This window comes from Marmota monax, unplaced genomic scaffold (assembly GCF_021218885.2).
Source record: "Marmota monax isolate L192 unplaced genomic scaffold, Marmota_monax_Labrador192_F-V1.1 WCK01_AAM20220418_F8-fsc00179, whole genome shotgun sequence".
Lineage (NCBI taxonomy): Eukaryota > Metazoa > Chordata > Mammalia > Rodentia > Sciuridae > Marmota > Marmota monax.
In genome coordinates this window covers 3,213,368-3,239,136 of record NW_026695200.1, presented here as the reverse complement: position 1 = coordinate 3,239,136, position 25,769 = coordinate 3,213,368, and the positions used below count along the sequence as shown (strand labels likewise).

Sequence of the window (25,769 nt, the reverse complement as noted above, 5' to 3'; positions counted from 1 at the left end):
AATGCCCAGCTATCTTCAGAAACCCAGTACCTATTCTAGCTGGCTTGGGCCCGGGGGATTCACAGAGCCTCTGTAAATGGTACCAAGGGCTTGAACTCCTGGGGCAATTGGTTAAGGAAGCCTGGAGAAGACAGCCCAGGAAAGGACAGAGACCAGAAATTCACAGCAGACTGGAACATATGGGTAATTGAGTGTTCTCCCCCCAGATATTGTCGACTATATGTTAAGGTTTGTTCTTAGGAGTTTTACCCCCCTTTAGCTGTTTCCTTTAAGTGATGGCCTAACATTTTCCAAGTTCTGATCCTCAGAGCAATTTCAGTGGGTGACTGAGCCATCACACTTAGCTACAGATGCACTTCACCTTTCACTGTGAAGTCTTCCATGATGCACTAACCCCCAACATCTCTGCATGCCTACTGTGTGTGGGGCACAGTCAGCCATGCCAGATGACTCAGAAATTACAAGATTCAAGTTTATTGAAAGCTCTTGGAGATAGAACCCATTTTCAGAAGCAGAACACCCTGCCCCTCCGTAACTGTAGAGAGGCCACTCTGTACCTGGACTACTAAGCAGTAGCCTGGGCTCAACTGTTAAGTTTGAGCTTGAGAGCAGGAAAGCAGCAGGGAGAAGGCCCCATATCTTCCAGATGGGAGCTAAGTCTGCAGAGTCCACTGATGTACAAAAGGTCAGTGAATCAGGGCAGGTCAAACCTAATGTCCTTTATGTCCTTGTCACCTTCCTCATTCTCTTTGAAATTGTCCCCATAGTTCTAGTCTGTAATTCAGCAACTCCATCTCAAAATGCTGTATTCTCTTCCATTTTCTCTCCCCATACTAACCAACTGGACTATTTATCCACATTTTTATTTTTTCTCCTTTGGAGTAAGAAATGGTGTTGGACTTTGGACGTATTGTATCTACATTTCTTATTTGTGTGTTTTTGTTTATTAATCTTTCTTTTCTCCTAACTTAAATAAAATAAATATGAAGGCAGAATTCTCTGTCTGTTGAGTCACTGTACTATATCCAGAGCACTGGCCAGTGCCTAGCATGTAAGTACTTGTTCAATGACTGACTTACTAAAGGAAGGAATGAGCTCCCAACCAGGTTCCTCCTGCATGGCTCCAGCTGCCATTTTCTGAGTCTACATGTAAGCCATCACACTTCCCTTGTCATGTCCCCTACCTGCTTGGTGCTGACCAGGTAGGAGAAACACTCACACTCATTACAAGGACATTGATAGTTGCTACTGCTGACAGGATCTTATGAACTTGTTCAAAAAGCAGCCCAGAAGGTTCACATGTTGGGTAGCATTCCCACAAGATTATACCATGTGGCAAAGAACATTTAAGACCTATTTTATAACTCTGTGCGTGCATGCGTCCGTGTGTGTGTGTGTGTGTGTGTACTTTACCAAGCAGAATGATAAGCAGAGGAAGATGCACGATACTCACATGCAACCACGAAACCTAGTCAGGTCATTGTTTGGCTTCTCACACTCGATTACACTGGTGAACGTCAAAGGATTGAATTCGGAGACCTAAAATAACAGCACGTACACATTAGAGAAATCTGAGATAAGGCTGCTCAGTTCCAAAAGGCACTTTTATTCTTTCAGTCTTGCGTCCATGGCTGGGAAATCTCATGCTTGAACTCTGCTTAAGAAATCTCTGCAGAATGTCAATGATCATATGCACTTAACCCATGCTTTCTCATTTTTATAATGAATAATAACTCATCATTTTAACCAACCAATTAGTAGATCAGTACTGGTTAATAAGTGAGCCAAGATGATTATGGCTTTAATGTAAAAAAAAAAAAAAGAGAATTTCAGATCACAGCAAAGAAAACCACCAATGATGAAAAGGGATAAATGAGTTGATTTTTTTTTTTTCGTTTTTTCAAGACAGGTCAGCGCCTTCCAAGTTTCTATATATATTTAAGGAAGCAAATTCTATCTGAAAAACAGGAACTCATACTAAAATACCATTTCCTCAATGTATACTAAAAAATCTTCATGGACCTTTGCTGACATAGATTTAAAGAGCCTATGTGTGAACCAACAGTTCCTTTATTATTCTTCTGCATTAAAAAAAAAAAAAAGACCGTTTGCTAGGTAGATGTGGTGGTACACACCTGTGATTCTAAGTCCACAGGAGGCTGAGGTAGGAGGATCATAAGTTGGAGGCCAGCCTTGTATCACAATTTAAAAAAAAAAAAAAAAAAGAGCCGTGGAGGGGTTTCAATGGTAGAGCCCTTTCCTATCTTTATGAGACCCTGAGTTCTATCCCCAGTACTACCCCACCCACCCCAAAATGACAGTTAACTACAAAGAAAATTTTTTAATGTGGAGTTTGCAACTGATAGATGTGAAGAGATCAAAAGTGGAAGGAGAGAAGGGAGGAAGAAAGGAGAGAAATATAGGGAAGGAGTCTTTAGTATAAATAACTTGAGTGTAATTAATGGATTTATTTTTATTAGTCCTCTGGTCAGGCTGTCATAATGTTTTCTCTATCAAGTGTCACATTGTGGTAAAAAAAGGAACTATCTTTGCTCACACAAGCATATCATCAGAAAGAAATTGCCAGGGGCTAACAATCACAGGAAGGATATAAACACTGTTGATATCACTCTAGATAATTATTATTCTACTATGACAATGCATTTTTTCTGCATAGAATACAGCCATAAAGGTAATAATTCAAAACTTACGTAGTACTGTTTTCCAATGTATGTGCATTAAAATGAGGACTCCCCAGGTAATAGTAGCTGAGTGCAATAACTGAAATGCTATTTTATTATTTGTCTACTTTGCAGTGCTGGGAGTGAAGCCCAGGGCCTTGCACATGTGAGCAAGCTCTCTACCACTGGGCCATGTCCCTAACACACGAAATGCTGTTTTAAAAGGCTCTTAAAGTTTCATTAGCCATCTGTCCCTTTCTTTGGACTGAAATGGCCTTGCATTCTGTTTGCAGAGAGAGGCTGTTTCAGAGTCCTGTGTTTATTTAAAGCTGTGTGAATTATCTTGACACTGGTGGACTAATTTTTACAGGGTAGACATTTGCAGATGCAGAGTACAAGATGGCCATGAAGGGAGTGGGCTCCAGAGAACACTAGGGTTATTCTTGGCAGACTAGGAGGGTAGGACTTAAAATATTCTGTCTCTGTTTATTATTCTTTCTCTCTAAGAAAAATGTAATGTACACGGCTCAGAGACAGAAGGACATTCTGTCTCTGGAACTTTCAGAGCCGCATTTGTAATGTTCTTCTACAATCATGTGACTCAGAAGCACACATGGCCAAGGCATGGTCCGGGCCTTGGCTTCATCTGGAATTGCCAAGAATTTTGAGGATTGTTAGAGCTGGAGAGAACTTCAGAGACTGTTAGGCTCAAGCAAACTCCCCTTACCTCCAAAATTCATACATTGAAGTCCTTACCTCAGTACCTCAGAAAGAGCCTCTAATTGTAAAGACCCCTTTCTGGTAGTAATTTAAGCTAAAGTGAGATCATGAGGGGGGCTCTAATCCATCAGGACTGGTGTCCTTATAAGCAGAAGAGAATACAAACACACGGAGGGATGACCATGTGAAGACCCAGGAAAATGACCCTCCACAGGGAGGAGATGAGCCAAAAAGAGAGGCCTCAGAAGAACCAACCCTGATGTCACCTTGAACTTGGATTTCGAACTTCTGAAATCATGAGATAATGAATACTTAATGTTTAAGCTGCCCTGTCCGTTGCAACCCTAGCAAATAATACAGGGATCATCCTTGAGTTTTTCATTTAAAAAAGCATTTCATATCCAAAGCACACATTTTAGGTAAGGAAACTTCTATTAACACTGAGTTTTCCCTCACTATAGGCAATATGGTAACACTCCTTCATTTAAGAAGTATACTTATTTATTGTTCCATTTACCTGCCACATTCCAAATCAGCTTCAAGGTCATGCCCTGGTTATTCATCAGCCAAACTTTTGTCAACACTGCCCCCTATCCCACCCTACAGCCTGGACCCTAGTCTAGTCTTCTGTGGTAAACCCACTAGCTTCATTTCTTAAAAAAAAAAAAAGGTGTATAGTTGGGGAAGATCAAAACACTCTCGAGATGTCTTGTGGTAATGGCTCCAAACTGTGTGAATGAACTTAATGCCACTGATCTACACACTTAAAAATGGTTAACATGGTGCATTTTCTACAATAAAAGAATATGAAAAGCAGATGTAAACAAACATTGAGAATTGATTATGAGAAATGAATTAATGATTAAGTAGAACATAGCCCAGAATTCTGGGACAATTTAGCACAAATATTAAAAAAAAAAATGTCTCACACGTAAATCATTCTTCTTCTTGTTTCCTTTCTTTCTCTCTTTCTCCTCCCCTCCCCAAGTTTGAACCCAGGGCCTCACACATGCTAACCATGTGATCTACCACTGAGCTACAGCCCCCAGCCTGCATAACTAATTCTTTTTTTTTTTTAGAGAATGTAATATAATGTACATGGCTCAAAAACAGAGAGAGAGAGAGAGAGAGAGAGAATTTATTTATTTATTTATTTTTTAAAATTTTATTTTAGTTATCGGTGGACACAACATCTTTTATTTTATTTTTATGTGGTGCTGAGGATCGAACCCAGCGCCCCGCACATGCCAGGCGAGCGTGCTACCACTTGAGTCACATCCCCAGCCCAACATAAGTAATTCTTAAGGTCACCACTGTAATATATCATGGTCATCATCATCAAGACAGTTAAGAGGGACTGGGGCTGTAGCTCAGTGGTAGAGTGCTTGCCTAGCATGCGTGAGGTACTGGGTTTAATCCTCAGCAACATAAAAAATAAATAGATTAATAGATAAATAGATAAATAAATAAATAAATAAATAATATTTTCTTAAAAAAAGACAGTTAAGAGTTTTTGATGCCTTGCTAAATACCAGGCATTGTGCTATGTGTGATGCTACTATCTTACAACACTGTTATGAGATTGGTTTTTGCACTACTGATCATTTAGGATCATTAAGAACCATGCCTAAGGCCATGGCAACTTTCAAGTGACTGCCTTAAAGCTTCTCTGGCCTCTGATATATCCAGCTCAGTGGGCTGATGCTCACTGAGAGGATCTTGCTTCCACAGGAAAAGATTATGGCACATCAAATAAGCCAAAAAGTGTTCAAGGGATTTTATAGACATTCCCCCCCAAATTTAAAATGTACCTTAATGTTTTAATGTATTCAAAAATATGTTTCAGTTAAATGTACCCTGGTCCAATTGTTGCTACTCTCTTCCCATATTCATTAATGCCTGTGGTGAAGGGTTAACAAAGCTTACCCAAAATTTGAGTAAAAAATCATCAGTGCTGAGAGATTTAGTCCTGGTTGTTCTGGTTAATAAGTATGAGACTTTAAACAAAACAAAACAAAACAAAACAAAAAAAAAAAAAGAGAGAGAGAGAGAGAGAGGAGGGGGCATCTGGAGTTGGATTCCCAATGCCTTTGTAATCCTACAAATCCACAAGCCTCTCTGATGTGAAGTAGTGTTTGTGATGGCTCACTACAGCAGAGACAGCATTACCCACAAGAATGCTGCTCACGCATGCAGGCTCAAATCAAAGCTACTGCCCTCTGCAGCTCAGCCACAGCACACCAAGTATCCAGGACTACATGTAGCTGAGGACAGGAAGACGCACACACTGCAAAGCAAACAGGTTCAAATAAGTGCTTCACTCGTAATACAATGCTTGCAGTTTCTGCTGCTCTCCTCTGAAGTGCCGTTGGATAAATGTATTTATGCTGACCTTATTAGGTGGAATGGGAGAGGTAAGGTGGTGATACAGCAGCAAGTCTTCCAGCTCTGCACTGAACTTGCAATTCTGCTAAAAATTGAAACAGCTTGGAGAGTTGAGTCACTAAAGTGGACCCAAGGATATCCTGAGCCCTGAAGCAGGCTTCCTCTTGATGCTCCATAGTTCCTCCAGGTAGAAAAGGTATCTGGACAGTTGCTGTGTCCCCTGTTCAATCACATGAGGATATACAAGTGTAATTCAGCAGTACCTAGACTATTAGTTAGGTGAATGCTAGATCCATAGGGAAGATTCTATCACTAACACTACATAGTCAGGCCCTCTGCATCTAGATTCAAACCATCTTAGATTCAGCCATCAGAGGACCAAAAATATTCAGAAAAAAATATTGCGCCTATACTGAACATGTACAAAATGTTTTCTTGTTATTATTCCTTTAAAATAGAATTAGGTCTTACAAATTATCTAGGAAAAAATTTAAAGTACATAGAAAGATATGCATAGGTTATATGCAAATACCACCCCATTTTATAAGTGGAAGTTAAGCATGTGCAGACTTTGGTATCCTTGGGATGTGGGTGAGGAGATCTTGAAGCCAATTCCCAGTAGGTACTGAAGGAAGACTATATTTCACATTTGCATTCATTCAATTCTTAATATTTATCCAATAAAAGCAAAAGTGATTTTTTTCTATCTTAAAACAGAAGCAGTAATATCCAAAAGTAATGTCCATTAAAGCAGATACTATTATTTTTTCTACCATTAAAGAAATAAAGTAAACCAGTTTACCTGGCTTCAATTTAGGAGGTAAGCAGGTGGCAAAAGTGCGCACTTGAGGTATCTGCAGGTGCACTGGCATCAGGGACCTGGCCAAACTCTCCGGATACTTCCTAGTGAGATTATCTGTCCTAGCCTCTGCATGACCTGGGCACTGAGGAGTCTGGTGGGAAACTGCACAGAGTACAGCAGCAGCATGTAGCTCAGTTGCCCCGGCAGGTTGGGAAGGGTCACTGCCTGGCATTCACAAGGAGACAAGGAAAACATACCTGTTCCTCTGTCCCTACATCGGGACCCTGTTCTAAAGATGCCCTTTGTACCACCAGTCATGATATTCCTGGCTACAAAGATCTCCAGGACCCTCCTCTACCTCCAGCCTTAACATCACCTCCAGTTATCAGACACAGAAGATTCTCTGGTGCAGAAGCACAATTCCTCTACCTGCCCTTTTGGGTTAGATCTCACCACTTGTTGCAGGTCTGTCTTGGAACCAAGTGATCATGGCCCCAACACAAATGTCCAAACTTCTCTGGGTGTGGCTGGGGCTAACTCTCATTCTTAAGCCTTTCCTAGATGAAAGGTCCCCTGAGACCATCTCACAGCCTGGCACACACATGGTCATGGGTGACCAATGTTTACTCTGGAAGGATCCCATGTACCACACACTTCTGAATTGTTACAGAGCTCTGTGCTGGGTTCTTGGGGGCCTATGCCCCTGCTTACTGCTTGATCCACAGTCAGTAGCCCCCTCACTTGATGCTAGGGAGTGGGGGAATTTGCCAAGAGAGCCTAGGAGGGGTTCTCTGATGTTCTAGAAAGTATAGTTTCTCTTTTACAAGTGCAAGCACATTTCATTTGACAGCAATACAATATGATTTCTTCACAGACTTTAATCTAATTATTTATTGGCAATAGGTGAAGAATACCTCAACTAATTTAGGCAAATCATTTTAACACACATTAATGAAATAATTACCCCAACTCTTTTGTTTTGTACTTTCAATCCAATTTCTATCTACCATGTGCCGGTGTGTGTTGTGGGAACTTAAAGGAGGGCAGACAGAATGAGTGAATAAATGCACAAATTTACTTATTCCTTGTTAAGATTATACTGTCAAAACAACATTTTTCAACTTGTTAACTTGAAAAAGCAAATAGGCTGTCCTGTCTATTGCAGGGTCCCATGGCCCATAGAAGGTGCTGGATCCTATTTATTAAATAAACAAATGCCCCCAATAAAGCCATAGACATTCTTGTGCTCATAGAAGAATATGGCAAACATATAAGAATACTTAAAGCAATCATTTTTTCCAATCAGTTTCACAGATTCAGTGTTTATATTAGCACTTTGTGCTCCAACACAAATACTGAATACAAACAATTTTTAAAAAATATTTAAATAATGATTTAATCTCCAATGATAGAAGTTGTGATTGCAACATTTAAGGCACCCTAAATACAGATGTGCAGAAGCAGGTGGGCATGGCAGTCCATGACAAAGCTCTCGACTGCTTGTACGTGATATATTCGTGACACTATCTGAAAGTCATACCCCTTCTTGATATCATCAGTGTCTCCAGGGTAACAAAGCTGACAGGGTTGATGAAGATGGCATCCGGACCTTCACAGTCCTTCCACAGAAGGACTTCACATTCCTCACACCTCAGGGAGCTTCTGGAAAGCACAACACCTTTGGCAGTTCTTGGGGAAATGGACCAAAGGGTGTCTGGGTTGCTGCCTTCTTTTTCTAAATGCAAATTTCCCTGTCATAAGCACAAGCATTAGAGATCAAGTGGTCTTTTCTTTGTTTGAGAATAGAAAGCCAACTTTTCCCTCCGTGAGTCTGACTCGAGAACAAGGGAGCCAGACCTCCCTCCCTTCTCTACCCTTTCATCCTTTGTTCCCTTGCCTTCTTGCTGTTTCACAGCCAAAAAGCCTCTAAGCTTTCCTTTAGATGGTGGCAAAATTCAAAGGCTCAGAATACTGGGCTTGAGCCTGAATTCTCAAAATCAAAAGCTTTCCTTTCCCTCCTGGCCATAAATGCTTTGTGCTGCCTTAGTGGGCTGTGGTTGTCAGCAGAGCCCCATGATTTCTTTTATCAACGTGTATAAGGGTATCAAGGACTGGCTTGCATTCAGACAGTAAGTAATGAGAGTTATTTTACAGAACACCCAAATGAGGGCTATTCTTTAAAATAGCCCTCCTTGAAAGAATATATACTTATTCCAATATGGTGGCACTGCATGAAACACATCTGCAGCAACAATGCTGAGCTCATCTGCACAGCAAGGGTAGAAGTCAGCTTGTCTGCTTCACAGCCACAGGCCACTTTGTGCCTCTTCCATCACGACAGGTGGGACTGATGGCGTCAGCACAGACAGGCTGCAGGGTATAAACCTACCATAATTCAGAGATCACTGAGCAGACAGCCTAGTTACAGAAAAGGTGCCCTGCCCCTTGGCAACAGAAGGGACCTGGAAACTTACATGTAAAGATAATAAAGTAGACCCTGGGGGATGAGTCTCATAGACTACAGGGCCATTGGTAACCTCTCAGGAGAGGTTAGAAAAAGGAGGACAGCCGTGAAGCTCTTATACTAACCTGCAGAATGACTCCAAGGCTATACTGGCAGAAGGAATATGAAATTCGAAAGCACAACTGGACTAGTTCATTCATCAGATTCAAAATAAAATTGGTCCAGCAAGGAAGGACTGGGGAATTTGGACCAAACCTCCAACTGCAGGCAAACAGAGATGCTGGATAGAATAATACAAATCCCTGCCTGAAGATATCAGAGATTTAACAAGAATGTGAAGGAAAATCAAGCCAAGATCTAGAAAAGACAAAAAATCCAGAGTTTAGGACTGGTTTTCGGAGGCTCTTTACCGTGTAGGGGAGTGCCCAAATTCTGAGTGAGAAACAGAGGGAAACTGGTGAGACAAATGTTGTAGTTCAGGTCACGTATTCACTTCCTCCTGCTGCTGTAAGAAATTACCACAAACAAGGCGGCTTTGAAAACACAAATTTATTATTTCATAGTTCTAAAAGCTGGAAGTGGGTCTCATGAAGATAAAGTCAAGGAGAGAGCAGGACTGTGATCCTTGAGGAGGCACTAGGAGAACTCATTTGATTGGCTGCCTGCTATCTTCGATGTATGGCCTCCTTCTATTTCCAAAGTCAGCAATGAGGAGACAGAGTCCTCATGCTGTACCACTTTGAGAATGTACCACCTCCCCCTTTTACTTATGAGGCTCTTTGTGATCAAACTGAATCCATCTGGGTAATTCAGGATGATCTCCCCATCTCAGTGACAGCCGATTAATTACCTGAAGGGGTTAATTTAACTAGCAAACTCAATTTCCACCTGGCTAGGCAACATAACATATTCAAAGACTCAGAGTATTTAGACATAAACACCATTGACAGCAGGTTTCTGCCTGCCATAGGGCCTACCAAGAGAGGGGCCTGATAAACATCTTTGCTTTTTTAACAGGGCCATAAAGAACTGGACCCCAGAGAAATACTGAACTGGAAGAAAGAGTTCCAATGTGGAACTTAATCCAACGTGGTGCTGCTGCATGAAATAATGTCTTCCACTCTTACCGAACTAATTTTCTTCAAACTGCTACTTAACCAGTTTAGAGTCAGGTGGGTGGCCCAGAAAATCTCAATCCTAAAATTAGATTATAGTGATTCCACATTGTTAGAACCCCCAGATTGCTAGAACAGTCAGATACTGAACAAAGAAAGTCCTCTCTCTCCCTCTGTGTATGTGTAACCCATGGTCTCAAAATATTTGTAAAAATCCAATTTCCAAATACAATATCAGACACATACTCAACAATAACCAGACATAAGATAAAGCATCATGAAATAAGAACCAACAAAAATAAGAATAGGAACAAGGGCATAGGACTTCAAAATTGCCATGGCTGCTATGATCACAAAGCTGAAGAAGAGTGAAATGGAAGAGCTAGAAACTAAAATGTGGCTTAACAAACTTGAAAAAAAAGTCAAGAGTCAAAAAAATTCCAGTTAAAAGCTCAATGAAAGGTTTATCAGTAAATTTGGCAATTATAAAGAGAAAACTTAGTAAGTAAGTTAAAAGAAATCTCAGAAAAAAAATTTAGAACAAGGCTGGGGTTGTGGCTCAGTGGTGGAGCACTTGCCTGGCATGTGTGAGGCACTGGGTTCGATTCTCAGCACCAAGTGTAAATAAAAGAATAAACATAAAGATACAATAACAATATATTATACACACACATACATGTATGTATGTGTGTGTATATATATATATGTATATATGTATATGTGTATATAAGTTTTTAAAAAATTTAGAACAAAGCATGAGAAACTAGAGGATGGGAAGTAAAGAACAGAGTAAAAGACTAGAGGACAGAGACAAATCTCACATGCTTATAACTGAAGTACCACCAAAAAAAGGAGAAATATGCAGGAGAAATATTGGAAGAAATAATAGCTGAGAATTTACTAAGTTTGATTACAAAGCAACAAACGACAGATTTAATAACCTTAAAGAAAGATAAATAAAGGGAGATCATATCTAGGTACATGCACTAGAATGCTGAAAGTCAGCCAGAAGCAGTGGTATACACCTGCAGTCTCGGCATTAGAGAGAGTGAGGCAGGAGGATGGATTGAGCTTGGAGTTCAAGACCAACCTGGGTAACATAGAGAGACTGTGTCTCAAAAAATAAATACATAAATAACTGGGCACAGTGGTGCACTCTGGGCACTCCTTTTATTTTTAAAAGACCTTTGCTTTGTCCAGGAAGAGGATAAAAGTCAATACACACTGAAGACTGAAAAGTCAGGGATACATGCTGTAATCTCTAGTGTAGCCACTAAAATAATTGCAAAGGGACATATAATTTCCAAACCAATGAAGAAAGAATGATAAATTATCAATCTCAAAGAGAGTGAAAATGGAAGGAAAAAGGAAATCAAGTCAAGCAGGATAAATAAAAGTTGGATATTCTCCACACAAAACTATCAGCAATGAATTTAAAAGCTGACCAAGTGAAATCTTTTGAAAAGATAAAGATTGTGAGACTGGGGGCTGGAGATATAGCTCAGTTGGCAGACTGCCTGCCTTGCATGCACAAGGACCTGGGTTCAATTCCCAGCAACACACACACACACACACACAAACTGTGAGACTGACGCCCCCCCCCACCCAAAAAAACCCTCAACAATATGTTTATAAGAAATAACACCAAAGAGAGGATCCAAGATGGCGGAATAGAGGAGGTACTGTTTCTGGCTGCTCTGTGGAATTAAACCAAGAAAGCAGTCAGGCGGCGTCTCCAGAGGGTCTCACCTAGACAGAATACAACATCTCAGAGCATGGGACAGGACCCCTATACAGTGGATTTTCACAGAAATCACCAGAGCTGCAATCACCTGTGCAGAAATCAGAACCTCTGTATTCCAGTAAGACTCTGGACTTGGAACCAAAGCCCGCCATTCTAGCACATACACGATGCTTCAGCAAAGCAGAATCACCTAATCAGCTCCCCCCACCTCACCAGACACCCAGGTGCTGGAAGCAGACCAATTCCATCTTGGAAAACCTTTCTCACCATTTTTGGTGGGCATGGCTATCAGCTCGGATCTCCATTGAACAAGAACCTGGTTTCCAACTTCCTCCCGCTCACCCCCGCCCCAACTTCGAGAGGTCCAACAGTTGGGACCTAATAAACAAGAGAGGGGAGTGGTCTAAAACCTGGAGCAAAACAGAGAGGCCAGGAGTGGTGAAGCTCCAGATAGGAGAGGGATACCATACCGGGGGCTCAAGTCTTCCTCGCCCTGGTTACCTACACCACCCTGAGGACAGAGACCCCACCTTAAAATAGACAACTCCACCTACTGGAAGAGAAGAGAAGCAGGAAGGAAACGGAATTCTAAGGGTATTTTTTTTCCTTCTTATCCTTCTTCTTGCTCATCTATCCTTCTATGCTGTAGCCCTCACAACCCCAACATATGTGAAACCAAGAACTTTACATGAAATAGAACTTTGAGAACTGAGTCACCTGAATAATATAATAGAGGAATTGCATAAGCCCCCCTTTTCTTTTTTTTCTCTTTCTTTCTGCCCTTTTTCCTCTTCTCTTTCCTCTTCTTTCACCCTCCAAATTTTACTATTTTAACATCCTGTAATTTTCTAAATACATATGTGTGTTTGTTTTTATGTACTCTTCTGTCTTCCCACATACTTGTCTACCCTAAATTACCTCCTGTCTATTCCCCTGCTACTAACCCTCTTCATTAGAGTTCTCCTTCAAATTTCCTAAGTTATAGTAACCCCATACCCTCACCTCTTTCCCCCTTAGCATATCATCCTACACCCGACCCCCAGGTCACTGTCTGCCACCAGAAACTGTACACCTTTTATGAAATTACTAACTATATTTTAAATAATAATTGAATCCAACATTTCTGGACATTGAGACTAACTAAAAAAATGTCTTAATAACAATAATTTGTCCATAGGTGATGTACTGTTGATATCAGGATCTGTTAACAATGTCCTTCCCCACAAAGGAGGGATCTTGGAACCAAGATCAATACAAGAGCACTAAAAATCTACAGAGTAAAACAATAATACACCAGTTGCACAGAGCTGAAAAGAAAGAAATGCGAGCAACATGAAAAGATAAAGGAAGAAATTATCAAAAACATATCAAGACAACACATCAGTAGAAGAATTGACAGCTACAGCAGAAAAAAATGACAGAGAAAAATTTTAGGATATACATGATTTAAAATGTATTGGGATCTCAAAGAAGACATAAGAGAACAAATACAGGCAGTGAAAGATCACTTCAACAATGAGCTACATAATAAACAAATCCAAGAAGCAAAATATCACCTCAACAGACAGATAGAGGTTTACAAACAAACAAACAGAAATCCTTCAATTGAAAGAAATAATAAATCAAATTAAAAACTCAAATGAGAGCTTCACCAACAGAATAGACCACTTGAAAAGAACATAGACAACACAGCAAAAATGATAAGAAACCACAGCAGAACATTCAAGAAATATGGAATGGCATAAAAAGACCAAATTTAAGAGTTATTGGGGTAGAGGAAGGCATAGAGGTCCAAACCAATGGAATGAGCAACCTGTTCAATGAAAGAATATCAGAAAACTTTCCAGACATGAAGAATGAAATGAAAAATCCAAATTCAAGAAGTCTACAGGATGCTGAATGTGCAAAATCACAACAGATCCACACCAAGACACATTATAATGAAAATGCCCAACATACAGAATAAGGAGAGAATTTTGAAAGCCACAAGAGAAAGGAATCAGATCACATATAGGGATAAACCAATTATGGCAGATTTTTTAACACAGATCCTGAAAGCTAGAAGATCCTGGAACAACATATTTCAAGCTCTGAAAAATAATGGGTGCCAACCAAAAATCTTGGATCCAGCAAAATTAAGCTTCAGATTTGAAGATGAAATAAAAACTTTCCACAATAAACAAAAGTTAAAAGAATTTATAGCTAAGTAACCAGCACTACAAAACATCCTTGGCAAAATATTTCATAAAGAGGAAACGAAAAACAACAATGAAAACCAGCAGATGGAGGTAGTACACTAAAGGAAAAACTAATCAAAGAGGAAAACCAAGTCAAGTTAAATAACAAAAATAAACAAATATGGCTGGAAGACATGGAATGAGCAATGGGTTACAGAAGACATCAAGGAGGAGATTTAAAAATTCTTAGAGGTTAATGAGAACACAGACACAACATATCGAAGTCTCTGGGACACTATGAAAGCAGTAGTAAGAGGAAAATTCATTGCATGGAATTAATTCCTTAAAAGAACAAAAAAGTCAACTAATAAATGACCACACACTACATCTCAAAGCCCTAGGAAAAAAAGAATAAATCAGCAGCAAAAGCAGTAGAAGGCAAGATATAATTAAAATTGGAGCAGAAATAAACAAATATGGCTGGAAGACATGGAAGGCATCGACAAATTTCTTAAGTCATATGATCTTCCCAGGTTGAGTTAGGAAGACAGACACAACTTAAACAGACCAATATAAAGTGAGGAAATAGAAGAAGCCATCAAAAGACTACCAACCAAGAAAAGCCCAGGATCGGATGGATACACAGCTGAGTTTTACAAGACCTTTAAAGAGGAACTAATACCAATACTCTTCAATTTATTTCAGAAAATAAAAAAAGAGGGAGCACTTCCAAACTCATTCTATGAGGCTAGTATCAACCTGATTCCAAAACCAGACAAAGACACTTCAAAGAAAGAAAACATCAGACCAATATCTCTAATGAACATAGATGCAAAACTCCAATAAAATTCTGGAAAATTGAATACAAAAAACATATCAAAAAGATTGTGCACCATGATCAAGTGGGATTCATCCCAGGGATACACGGTTGGTTCAATATTTGGAACAAGACACGGATGTCCTCTTTCACCACTTCTATTCAACATAGTTCTTGAGACACTGGCCAGAGCAATTAGACAGATGAAAGAAATTAAAGGATTATGTATAGGAAAAGAAGAACTTAAATTAGCTCTATTTGCTGACGATATGAATCTATACCTAGAAGACCCAAAAAACTCCACCAGAAAACTTCTAGAAGTAGTAAATGAATTCAGAAAAGTAGCAGGATATAAAATCAACACCCATAAATCAAAGGCATTTCTGTATATCAGTGATAAATCATCTGAGAAGGAAATGAGGAAAACTATCCCATTCACAATATCCTCAAAAAATAAGATACTTGGGAATCAACTTAACAAAAGAGGTGAAAGATCTATACAATGAAAACTACAGAACCCTAAAGAAAAAAATCAAAGAAGACCTTAGAAGATGCAAAGATCTACCTTACTCTTGGATAGGCAGAATTAATATTATCAAAATGACCGTACTACCAAACGCACTATACAGATTTAATGCAATTCCAATCAAAATCCCTATGGAATTCCTCATAGAAATAGAAAAGGCAATCATGAAATTCATCTGGAAAAATAAGAGACCCAGAATAGCTAAAGCAGGAAGAGTGAAGTAGGTGGTATTGCTAAACCAGACCTTAAACAATACTACAGAGCAATAGTATCAAAAACAGCACAGTATTGGTACCAAAACAGGCCAGTAGACCAATGGTACAGAATAGAGGACACAGAGACTAACCCACAATATTACAAAAAATTATCTTATATTACAAATTATCTTATAATACAAAAAATTATCTTATATTAGACAAAGGTGCCAAAAACATGCACTGGAGAAAAGATAGCCTCTTCAACAAATGGTGCTGGGAAAACTGGAAATCCATATGCAACAAAATGAAATTAAACCCCTATCTCTCACCATGCAAAAAACCTAACTCAAAATGGATCAAGGACCTAGGAATTAAACCAGAGATTCTGTGTCTAATAGAAGAAAAAGTAGGCCCTAATCTTTATCATGTGGGTTTAGGCTCCAACTTCCTTAATAAGACTCCTATTACACAATAATTAAAACCAAGAATCAATAAATGGGATGGAATCAAACTAAAAAGTTTCTTTTCAGCAAAAGAAATAATCTGTGAGGTGAACAGAGAGCCTACATCCTGGGAGCAAATTTTTACCCCTCACACATCAGATAGAGCACTAATCTCTAGGATATATAAAGAACTCAAAAAGCTAAACACCGAAAAAACCAAATAAGCCAATCAACAAATGGGCTAAGGACCTGAACAGACACTTCTCAGAAGAGGATATTCAATGGGTCAACAAATATATGAAAAAATTCTCATCATCTCTAGCAATCACAGAAATGCAAATCAAAACTACTCTAACATATCATCTCACTCCAGTCAGAAAGGCAGCTATTATGAAGACAAAAATAAGTGTTGGCGAGGATGTGGGGGAAAAGGTACACTCATACAGTGCTGGTGGAACTGAAAATTGGTGCAGCCAATTTGGAAAGCAGTATGGAGATTCCTTGGAAAACTGGGAATGGAACCACCATTTGATCCAGCTATTCCTCTCCTGGGACTATAATACACCAAGGACCTAAAAACAGCATACTACAGGGACACAGCCACATCAATGTTTATAGCAGCACAATTCACAATAGCTAAACTGTGGAGCCAACCTAGATGCCCTTTAGTGGATGAATGGATATTAAAAAGTGGCATATATACACAATGGAATTTTACTCAGAATTAAAAAAGAACAAAATCATGGCATTTGCAGGTAAATGGATGGCTTTGGAGAAGATAAGGCTAAGTGAAGTCAGCCAATCCCCAAAAAACAAATGCGGAATGTTTTCTGATATAAGGAGTTTGACTCATAGTGGGGTAGGGAGGGAGAACATGAGAGGAATAGATGAATTCTAGATAGGGAAGTAGGGTTGAAGAGAAAGGGAGGGGGTAGGGGATTAGCAAGGGTGGTGGATTGTGATGGACATCATTATCCAAAGTACATGTATAAAGACTTGAATTGGGTGTATATACTTTATATACAAACAGAGATACAACAGTTGTGGTATATATGTATATTAAGAATTATAATGCAAAAAATAAAAAAATAAAAAAAACAAAGTACATGTGTGGTGAGCCGCTTCTGCCGTTTCTGCAGATTATGGTCACCATTACAAGATGACGCTAGCTCCGCTGTGGTCTGTGACAAACAACTTCTTATCTGGGAAAGTTGGCACATGATTTTTCACCACCCTGTGAGAAAGCTCCACGCGGCAGCTTTGCATTGGGGCTTGGGATGCTTTATTAAGGCTGGGAGGGGCATCCGAGAGAGAGAAGAAGAAATATCAAGGGCCTGAATAAACTGTTGAAAGAAGAGTCCCGAGTTGCGTCTTCCTTGCGGGCAAGGGGTCGCAACATACATGTATAAAGGCATAAATTGGTGTGAACATACTTTATATAGAGATATGAAAAATTGTGCCCTATATGTGTAATAAGAATTGTAATGCTTTCCACTGCTGTCTTGTAGTTAAAAATTAAAAAAAAATTTAAAAGAAATTAAAAAAATAACACCAAAAGCATACAGACACCAGACAACAATGTGAAACACTGAGAAAGATATGATTAGCAAAGAATAACATAAAGAAAGCTAGTGTAACTATGTTAATAATATACAGAGTAATTTTAAATCAAAAAATGTTTCTGTATTAAAAAAGTGTTAATTTCAAATAAAAAGTTCAATTCATAAGGAGAATAAAACAATTCTAAGTTTAGATAAACCTAATAACTTAAGCCCAAATTCTACATTACAAAAATTGATAAAAAGTGAAGGAGATGTAGACAAATCCATAATCTTAGTGGGAGATGCTAATAACCCTTTCTCACGATTTCATAAACTAATCATAAAATAAGTAAAGTATATAAAATTTGAATAGTACTATTGACAAATAGCCAAATCTACCGATAAGCCATTCATTGAATTTTTAACTGGAATTTTTTTTTACTTTGATTTTTTTTCAAGTTTGTTAATGGACATACATAAAACACTGCCCCAATTTAAAAACAAAAACAAAACTCTGCCCCAACAACTGAATCTACAGCTCTCAAATATTTGCATAGCACTGATAGAAAATGATCAAAGCCTATGCCATAAACTGTCAAGAAATTTCTTAAAAATTGATTTCATGCCTAATTTGATTAACCATATTTTTTCCACTATCCCAGACAATGGGACACATATAAAAGTATGTAATGAAATTACATAATATATAATGATATAACAATGAGAACATAATTATCTACTACTAATTAATAAAATAATGTACATAATCTTCAGTCTATTTTAATGTCAATTTCATTGAAATATTTGCAAGTTGGACACAGTGGCCCACACTTGTAATCCCAGCAGCTTGGAAGGCTGAGGCAAGAGGATGGCAGAACTCCAAGCCAGCCTCAGCAATTTAGTGAAGCCTTGATCAACTTAGCCAGACCCTGTCTCTAAAAAAAAAAAAAAAAAATTTATAAAAAGGGCTGGAGATTTGGCTCAGTGATTAAGCACCCCTGAGCTCATTCCCTGGTACCAAAAAGGAAAAAAAATATTTGAAATATTGTGAAAATTGATAACTTGGGACCTAAAGGGTTAATGATAAAAGACAATTATTATTAAAACACCAATGTGCTTTGGAATTATGAGATACAATTCTAAATGACCAATAGGTCCAAAAAAGGAAGAGACAAAAGAAATTAAGGCATGTATGTATGTGAATGACATTAAATATCCTATTGTTTTGAAACGTGTGTTTTGAGGCCGACATCAGCTCAAAACAGACGTATATATCAAAGTGATAGGAAATGGCTGCACATACCTATAATCCCAGCAAATCAGTAGACAGAAGCAGGAGGATCCGAAATTCAAAGTCAGCCTCAGCAACTCAGTAACTTAGCAAGGCCCTAAGCAACTTAGGGAGATCCAGTCTCAAAATTAAATGACTGGTGATATGGGCCAACACTTAAGCGCCCCTGGGTCCAATCCCTGACCAAACAAAAAACAAGAAACGCTTACATGATATTGTTTGCTTTCATGGAAATTAATAGTCTACTTGAATTTACTTAATATATTAAGACCTGAAATTAATGAGCGAGGAATCCACTTAAAAAAAAAACCCAAAAAACAGAACATAGAAAATGTGAACTAAAGGAAGAACCTATGACAGAAAAAAATACAAATAATAATGATTAACACTCCTAAAAACTGATCTCAAAAATGAATACAAAAGGTAAGTAACAGGAATGAAAAGATGATATCATTACAGATCTTATAGATATCAAAAACATTAAAATGATTCATGAACAACTACTGTACATCAGTAAAACTGAAAATTTTAATGAAAAGGACAGATTACTAGAAAAATACAAGTTACTCAAGTTCAGGGTAGGAAAAAAACACACATTCTCAGGAGCTCCTAAAGTAAATAGAAAGGTAATTCAAATCCTTCCACAAAAACATACTTCAGATTCAGTTTCACCAGTGAATTTACTAACAATGTGATGAAGGTATGACACTTACTTCTACAAATTCTTTCAGTGATGAAACAAACACTTTCCAGCTTATTTTATGAGGCTGACATCAGCTCAAAACACACGTTATAGAAACAGAAATATCAAAACCCCAAAACGTGTTATACAAACAGAAAATTACCAGTGTAGTTATGATTGCAAAAGTTCATGAATTAGCATACTTAGCATATTAGGTCCAGCAATATACAAACAGATAATACAAAATTAGTAAAATCATGATCATCTCAACTGAAGCAGAAACTGGAGAGAGTGTATTTGATAAAATTCACACTTATCCATGATAATGTCTTTTAGCAGACTAAGAATAAAAGGATCTTTATATTGTAAAAAGTGTTCATCAATATCCTAAAGCTATATCATATATAGACACAGTGAGACCCTGTGTCTAAAGAAAATATAAATATATGCAATATTCAACACTTTTCTTCTAAATTAAATTACAACTGAAGCAAGAGGATCACAAGTTCAAGTCCAGCCTCAACAACTTAGAGAAACTCTGTCTCAAAATAAAACAAAAGGGCTGGGGACATAGCTTAGTGGTAAAGTAACCCTGGGTTCAATTCCCAGTACAATAAATAAATAAATATTCAATTCATATTTTTCTGATTTTATAATAGTCTAAAAGTATATCCATATACCAATATTTATCATTTTAAGAACAATATCCAATAATTTATGAGATATTTGGCACTTATTATAAAACAAGCCTTTTAGATTTTTCCCAGCTATAGAGTAATCTAGTGCCTTCAGCATATTTAAGGCAGACTAGTTAAGTGACAATGTCTGTAGATTAGGAGCATTGAGTGCACTTTTTTAAAAATATTTTTTTCTTTAGTTATAAATACTTGAATAGTGAAAAGTGTAAATATTGCTGAACAATAACATTATTTTACTTGTTTATTTTTATGTGGTGCCAGGGATCAAACCCATTGCCTCCACATGCTAGGCAAGTGCTCTACCCCTGAGACACAACTCCAGTCTTTAAGTGCACTTTTGACTCATGATATTTTTAACTCATGACAGGACATAACCCCATCATAAGTTGAGTAACATCTGTATTGTGTCTGTTGACTGTCGTTTTGAGACTATAGGGTGAACCCACTCCCTGTCACTAAATCTTGATGAATAACAAAAGTCCTGAACTTTAAATTTCAAAATCTCCCTCCCAATGGAAAGGTGCCTTTCCATAGACCTTGAATTTGTCTTTCAAATTACTCACTTACACTTGCCTGAACTTCATCCGTAAGATCAACACACAAAAAAACCAACACACAAAATTGTGATTCTGTACGAGGGCAGGGGTGGGGGGATTTAAAAAAAAAAAAAGTTGTTCCATTTAAAACAGCATCTACTCCTTTATTTATTTATTTATTTTTAATTTTTAGTTGTAGATGGACACAATACCTTTATTTTATTCATTTATTTTTACATGCTGTTGAGGATCCAACCCAGTGCCTCATACATGCTAGGCAAACTCTCTACCACTGAGCCACAACCCCAACCCTCCCTTATTTTTGTTTCTGCATGTATGCACAGAGGAAATTCTTTGTGGTACATTCAAACATGTTTATAACATGATATTGTTAAATTCATTCCATGTTCCTTCCTCTTTCCCCCTTTCTCTCCCACCTCTCTTTCTTTCTCCTTTTACTTCACTGATCTGCCCTGTTTCTTTATGCTGTCCTATCCCCTCCCCGGCCACCTTCTTTCCCTTATTTTGTTTCAGCTCCCACATATGATGATTAATACAGAAGACAGAACAGGGAGAAGGAGGGAGTAAGGAAGGGAAAGAGAGGGATAGAAATTGAAAGCAAAATTCCTTGCATGTATTGTTTCATCAAAATAAACCCAAATACTATGTATAATTATAATGCTCTAATTTAAAAAATAGATATAAAAGAATAAAATACCTGAAAATAAATTTAACCAAGGAGGTGAAATACTTGAATAGTGCAAAGTATAAATGTTGCTGAACAAAATTAAAGAAGACCTATTGGCTTTGTCTGTTTTTTCACTGATAAGAATGAGGTAGAAAAGGAAAAATTTGGAGCTTATGGCTTCAGAGGTCTCAGTTCATAGATGGTTGACTCTTGCTCTGGGCCCCAGATGAGGCAGAACAATGCGTGGAAGGGTGTAGCAGAGGAAAGCAGCTTAGGACATGGCATCAGAAAGCACAGAGAGACTAAGCCTAGTTCACCAGGAACAAAATATATGACCTAAAATGCATGCCCCCACTGACCTACGTCCTCCAGCTATACCCCAGCTGCCTACAGTTAACAGCCATTTAATCCATTCAGGTCAATCAACGTACTGATTAGGTCATGGCTCTCAAAACTCAGTCCTATCTAAACCTTGCATTGTCTCAAACATGATCTTTTGAGGGACACCTCATATCTAAACAATAATACTTATAAAAATGAAAAGACATTCTGTGTTCATGGAAAAACAACATTGCTAAGATGTCAGCTGGGCACAATGGTGTATGCCTACCTATAATCCCAGTGGCTCGGGAGGATGAGGCAGGAGGATCCTAAGTTCAAAGCCAGCCTCAGCAACAGCAAGGTGCTAAGCAACTCAGTGAGACCCTGTGTCTAAAGAAAATATAAAATAGGACTGGGGATGTGTCTCCATGGTCCAGTGCCCCTGAGTTCAATCTCTGGTACCAAAAAACAAACAAACAAACAAACAATATAGATAGATAGATAGATATAGATAGATAGATACAGATAGATAGATAGATGGATAGATATGATATCATACTACCCAAAGCAATTTACAGATACAAAGCAGTCTCTGTCATAATATCAACATTTTTTTTTGGAAAGATGTTTGCATTTAGTTTTACTTTTTTAATTTATTTTTTATTTTTTTTTAATTTTTTATTGTTGGTTGTTCAAAACATTACAAATTTCTTGATATATCATATTTCACACTTTGATTCAAGTGGGTTATGAACTCCCATTTTTACCCCATATACAGATTGCAGAATTACATCAGTTACACATCCATTGATTTACATATTGCCATACTAGTGTCTGTTGTGTTCTGCTGCCATTCCTATCCTCTACTATCCCCCCTCCCCTCCCCTCCCCTCTTCTCTCTCTGCCCCCTCTACTGTCATTCATTTCTCCCCCTTGTATTATTTTTCCCTTTCCCCTCACTTCCTCTTGTATGTACTTTTGTATAACCCTGAGGGTCTCCTTCCATTTCCATGCAATTTCCCTTCTCTCTCCCTTTCCTTCCCACCTCTCATCCCTGTTTAATGTTAATCTTCTTCTCATGCTCTTCGTCCCTACTCTGTTCTTAGTTACTCTCCTTATATCAAAGAAGACATTTGGCATTTGTTTTTTAGGGATTGGCTAGCTTCACTTAGCATAATCTGCTCTAATGCCATCCATTTCCCTGCAAATTCTATGATTTTGTCATTTTTTAATGCAGAGTAATACTCCATTGTGTATAAATGCCACATTTTTTTATCCATTCATCTATTGAAGGGCATCTAGGTTGGTTCCACAGTCTTGCTATTGTGAATTGTGCTGCTATGAACATCGATGTATCAGTGTCCCTGTAGCATGCTCTTTTTAGGTCTTTAGGGAATAGACCAAGAAGGGGAATAGCTGGGTCAAATGGTGGCTCCATTCCCAGCTTTCCAAGAAATCTCCATACTGCTTTCCAAATTGGCTGCACCAATTTGCAGTCCCACCAGCAATGTACAAGTGTACCCTTTTCCCCACATCCTCGCCAGCACTTATTGTTGTTTGACTTCATAATGGCTGCCAATCTTACTGGAGTGAGATGGTATCTTAGGGTGGTTTTGATTTGCATTTCTCTGACAGCTAGAGATGGTGAGCATTTTTTCATGTACTTGTTGATTGACTGTATGTCCTCCTCTGAGAAGTGTCTGTTCAGGTCCTTGGCCCATTTGTTGATTGGGTTGTTTGTTCTCTTATTGTCTAATGTTTTGAGTTCTTTGTATACTCTGGATATTAGGGCTCTATCTGAAGTGTGAGGAGTAAAGATTTGTTCCCAGGGCGTAGGCTCCCTATTTACCTCTCTTATTGTTTCTTTTGCTGAGAAAAAACTTTTTAGTTTGGTAAGTCCCATTTGTTGATTCTAGTTATTAACTCTTGTGCTATGGGTGTCCTATTGAGGAATTTGGAGCCCCACCCCACCGAATGTAGATCGTAGCCAACTTTTTCTTCTATCAGACGGCGTGTCTCTGATTTGATATCAAGCTCCTTGATCCATTTTGAATTAACTTTTGTGCATGGCGAGAGAAAGGGATTCAACTACTCCATTCACAATATCTTCAAAAAAAATAAAATACTTGGGAATCAACCTAACAAAAGAGGTGAAAGACTTATACAATGAAAACTACAGAACCCTAAAGAGAGAAATAGAAGAAGATCTTAGAAGATGGAAAAATATACCCAGTTCATGGATAGGCAGAACTAACATCATCAAAATGGCGATATTACCTAAAGTTCTCTATAGGTTTAATGCAATGCCAATCAAAATCCCAACGGCATTTCTTGTAGAAATAGAGAAAGCAATCATGAAATTCATATGGAAAAATAAAAGACCCAGAATAGCAAAAACAATGCTAAGCAGGAAGTGTGAATCAGGCAGTATAGCGATACCAGACTTCAAACTATACTACAGAGCAATAGTAACACAAACAGCATGGTACTGGTACCAAAACAGGCGGGTGGACCAATGGTACAGAACAGAGGACACAGAAACCAATCCACAAAACTACAACTATCTTATATTTGATAAAGGGGCTAAAAGCATGCAGTGGAGGAAGGATAGCATCTTCAACAAATGGTGCTGGGAAAACTGGAAATACCAACATTTTTGCAGAAATGGAAAATGTAGAATTGTAAGGAGCCATGAATAGCCAAAGTCATCCTGAAAAATTAGAAAGAAGTTGATTTCAAGACTTGCTACAGTTACTATACTCAAGACAGTGTGATACTGGCATAAGGATAAACAAGTGAAACAGTATAGAGAGCCCAGAAATAAACCCTTGCATATATATGGTCAAAAAAATTTCAAAATGGATGTGAAGACCACTGAATGGAGGAAAAAATGACTATAGTGTCTTCAAGATATGGTGCAAAGGCAATTGAATTCCTATATGTAAAATAATGCATTTGGGACTGCTACTTCACATCATATGCAAAAATTAATTCAAAATGATCAGTGATCTAAAATTAAGAACTAAAACCATAAATATATTGGAGGAAAATACAGTAAATCTTCCTTACCTTGGATTTTGCAATGAGTTCTTAGATATGATACCAAGAACAACAATAAAATAGATAAAAAGGACTTTTTCAAAATTAAGAATGTTTGCACATAGAAAGATATTGTCATTAAAATGAAAAGATGCTACAGAATGAAAACATCTGCAGTTATAAATCTGACAAGAGTTTAATATACAGAATATATAGCTCAAAACCAAAAATATCCTATGAAAAACGGGCAAAAAACTTAAACAGATATTTACAACAAAGAAGATATAAAAATGGTCAAAAAGCACATAAAAGATGTTCAATATTATCAGTCATTAGGAAAATAAAAAAAAAACGTGAAATAGCACCTTATATCTATTAGAATGGCTACAATTTTTAAAAAGGAAAAGTAAGTGCTGACAAGGAAATGGAGAAACTGGAACTCTATACATTGCTGGCAGGAAGATAAACTAATATGATCATTGTGAAAAAAAGTTTGAAGGTATTTAAACATTAAACATGAAAACTGGGCATGGTGGTACATGCCTATAATCCCAGTAACTGGGGAGCACTGAGGCAGGAGAATCACAAGTTTGAGGCTAGTTAGGTAATAACTTAATGAGACCTTATGTCAAATAAAAAATAAAAAGGGCTGGACATGTATGTAACTCAATGGTAGAGTGTTGCTGGGTTCAATTCCCAGCACACACACACAAAAAGCGGGGCGGGGGGATCAGGGGGATGGGGTGAATGGGGGGGGGCACGAGGGACGGGGGGACAGGAATAGGAGATTAAGCACAGAATTTATCATGACCCAACAATTTCATTCCTAATTAAACCCAAAGGGTTAAAAAACAAGAACTCAAAAAGATACCTATACACCACTGTTCACTGCAGTATCATTC

At 38.1% G+C, this 25,769-nt stretch overlaps 1 protein-coding gene across 1 annotated transcript in view; it reads right to left on the bottom strand.

Moving 5' to 3' along the window:
• The window catches only part of Atp10a (ATPase phospholipid transporting 10A (putative)), a 183,253-nt gene that overhangs the window by 49,192 nt on the left and 108,292 nt on the right, over positions 1-25,769 (bottom strand). The window contains 1 exon segment of the mRNA XM_046428816.2: positions 1,454-1,539. Within this exon segment, the coding sequence (XP_046284772.1) occupies positions 1,454-1,539 (86 nt within the window).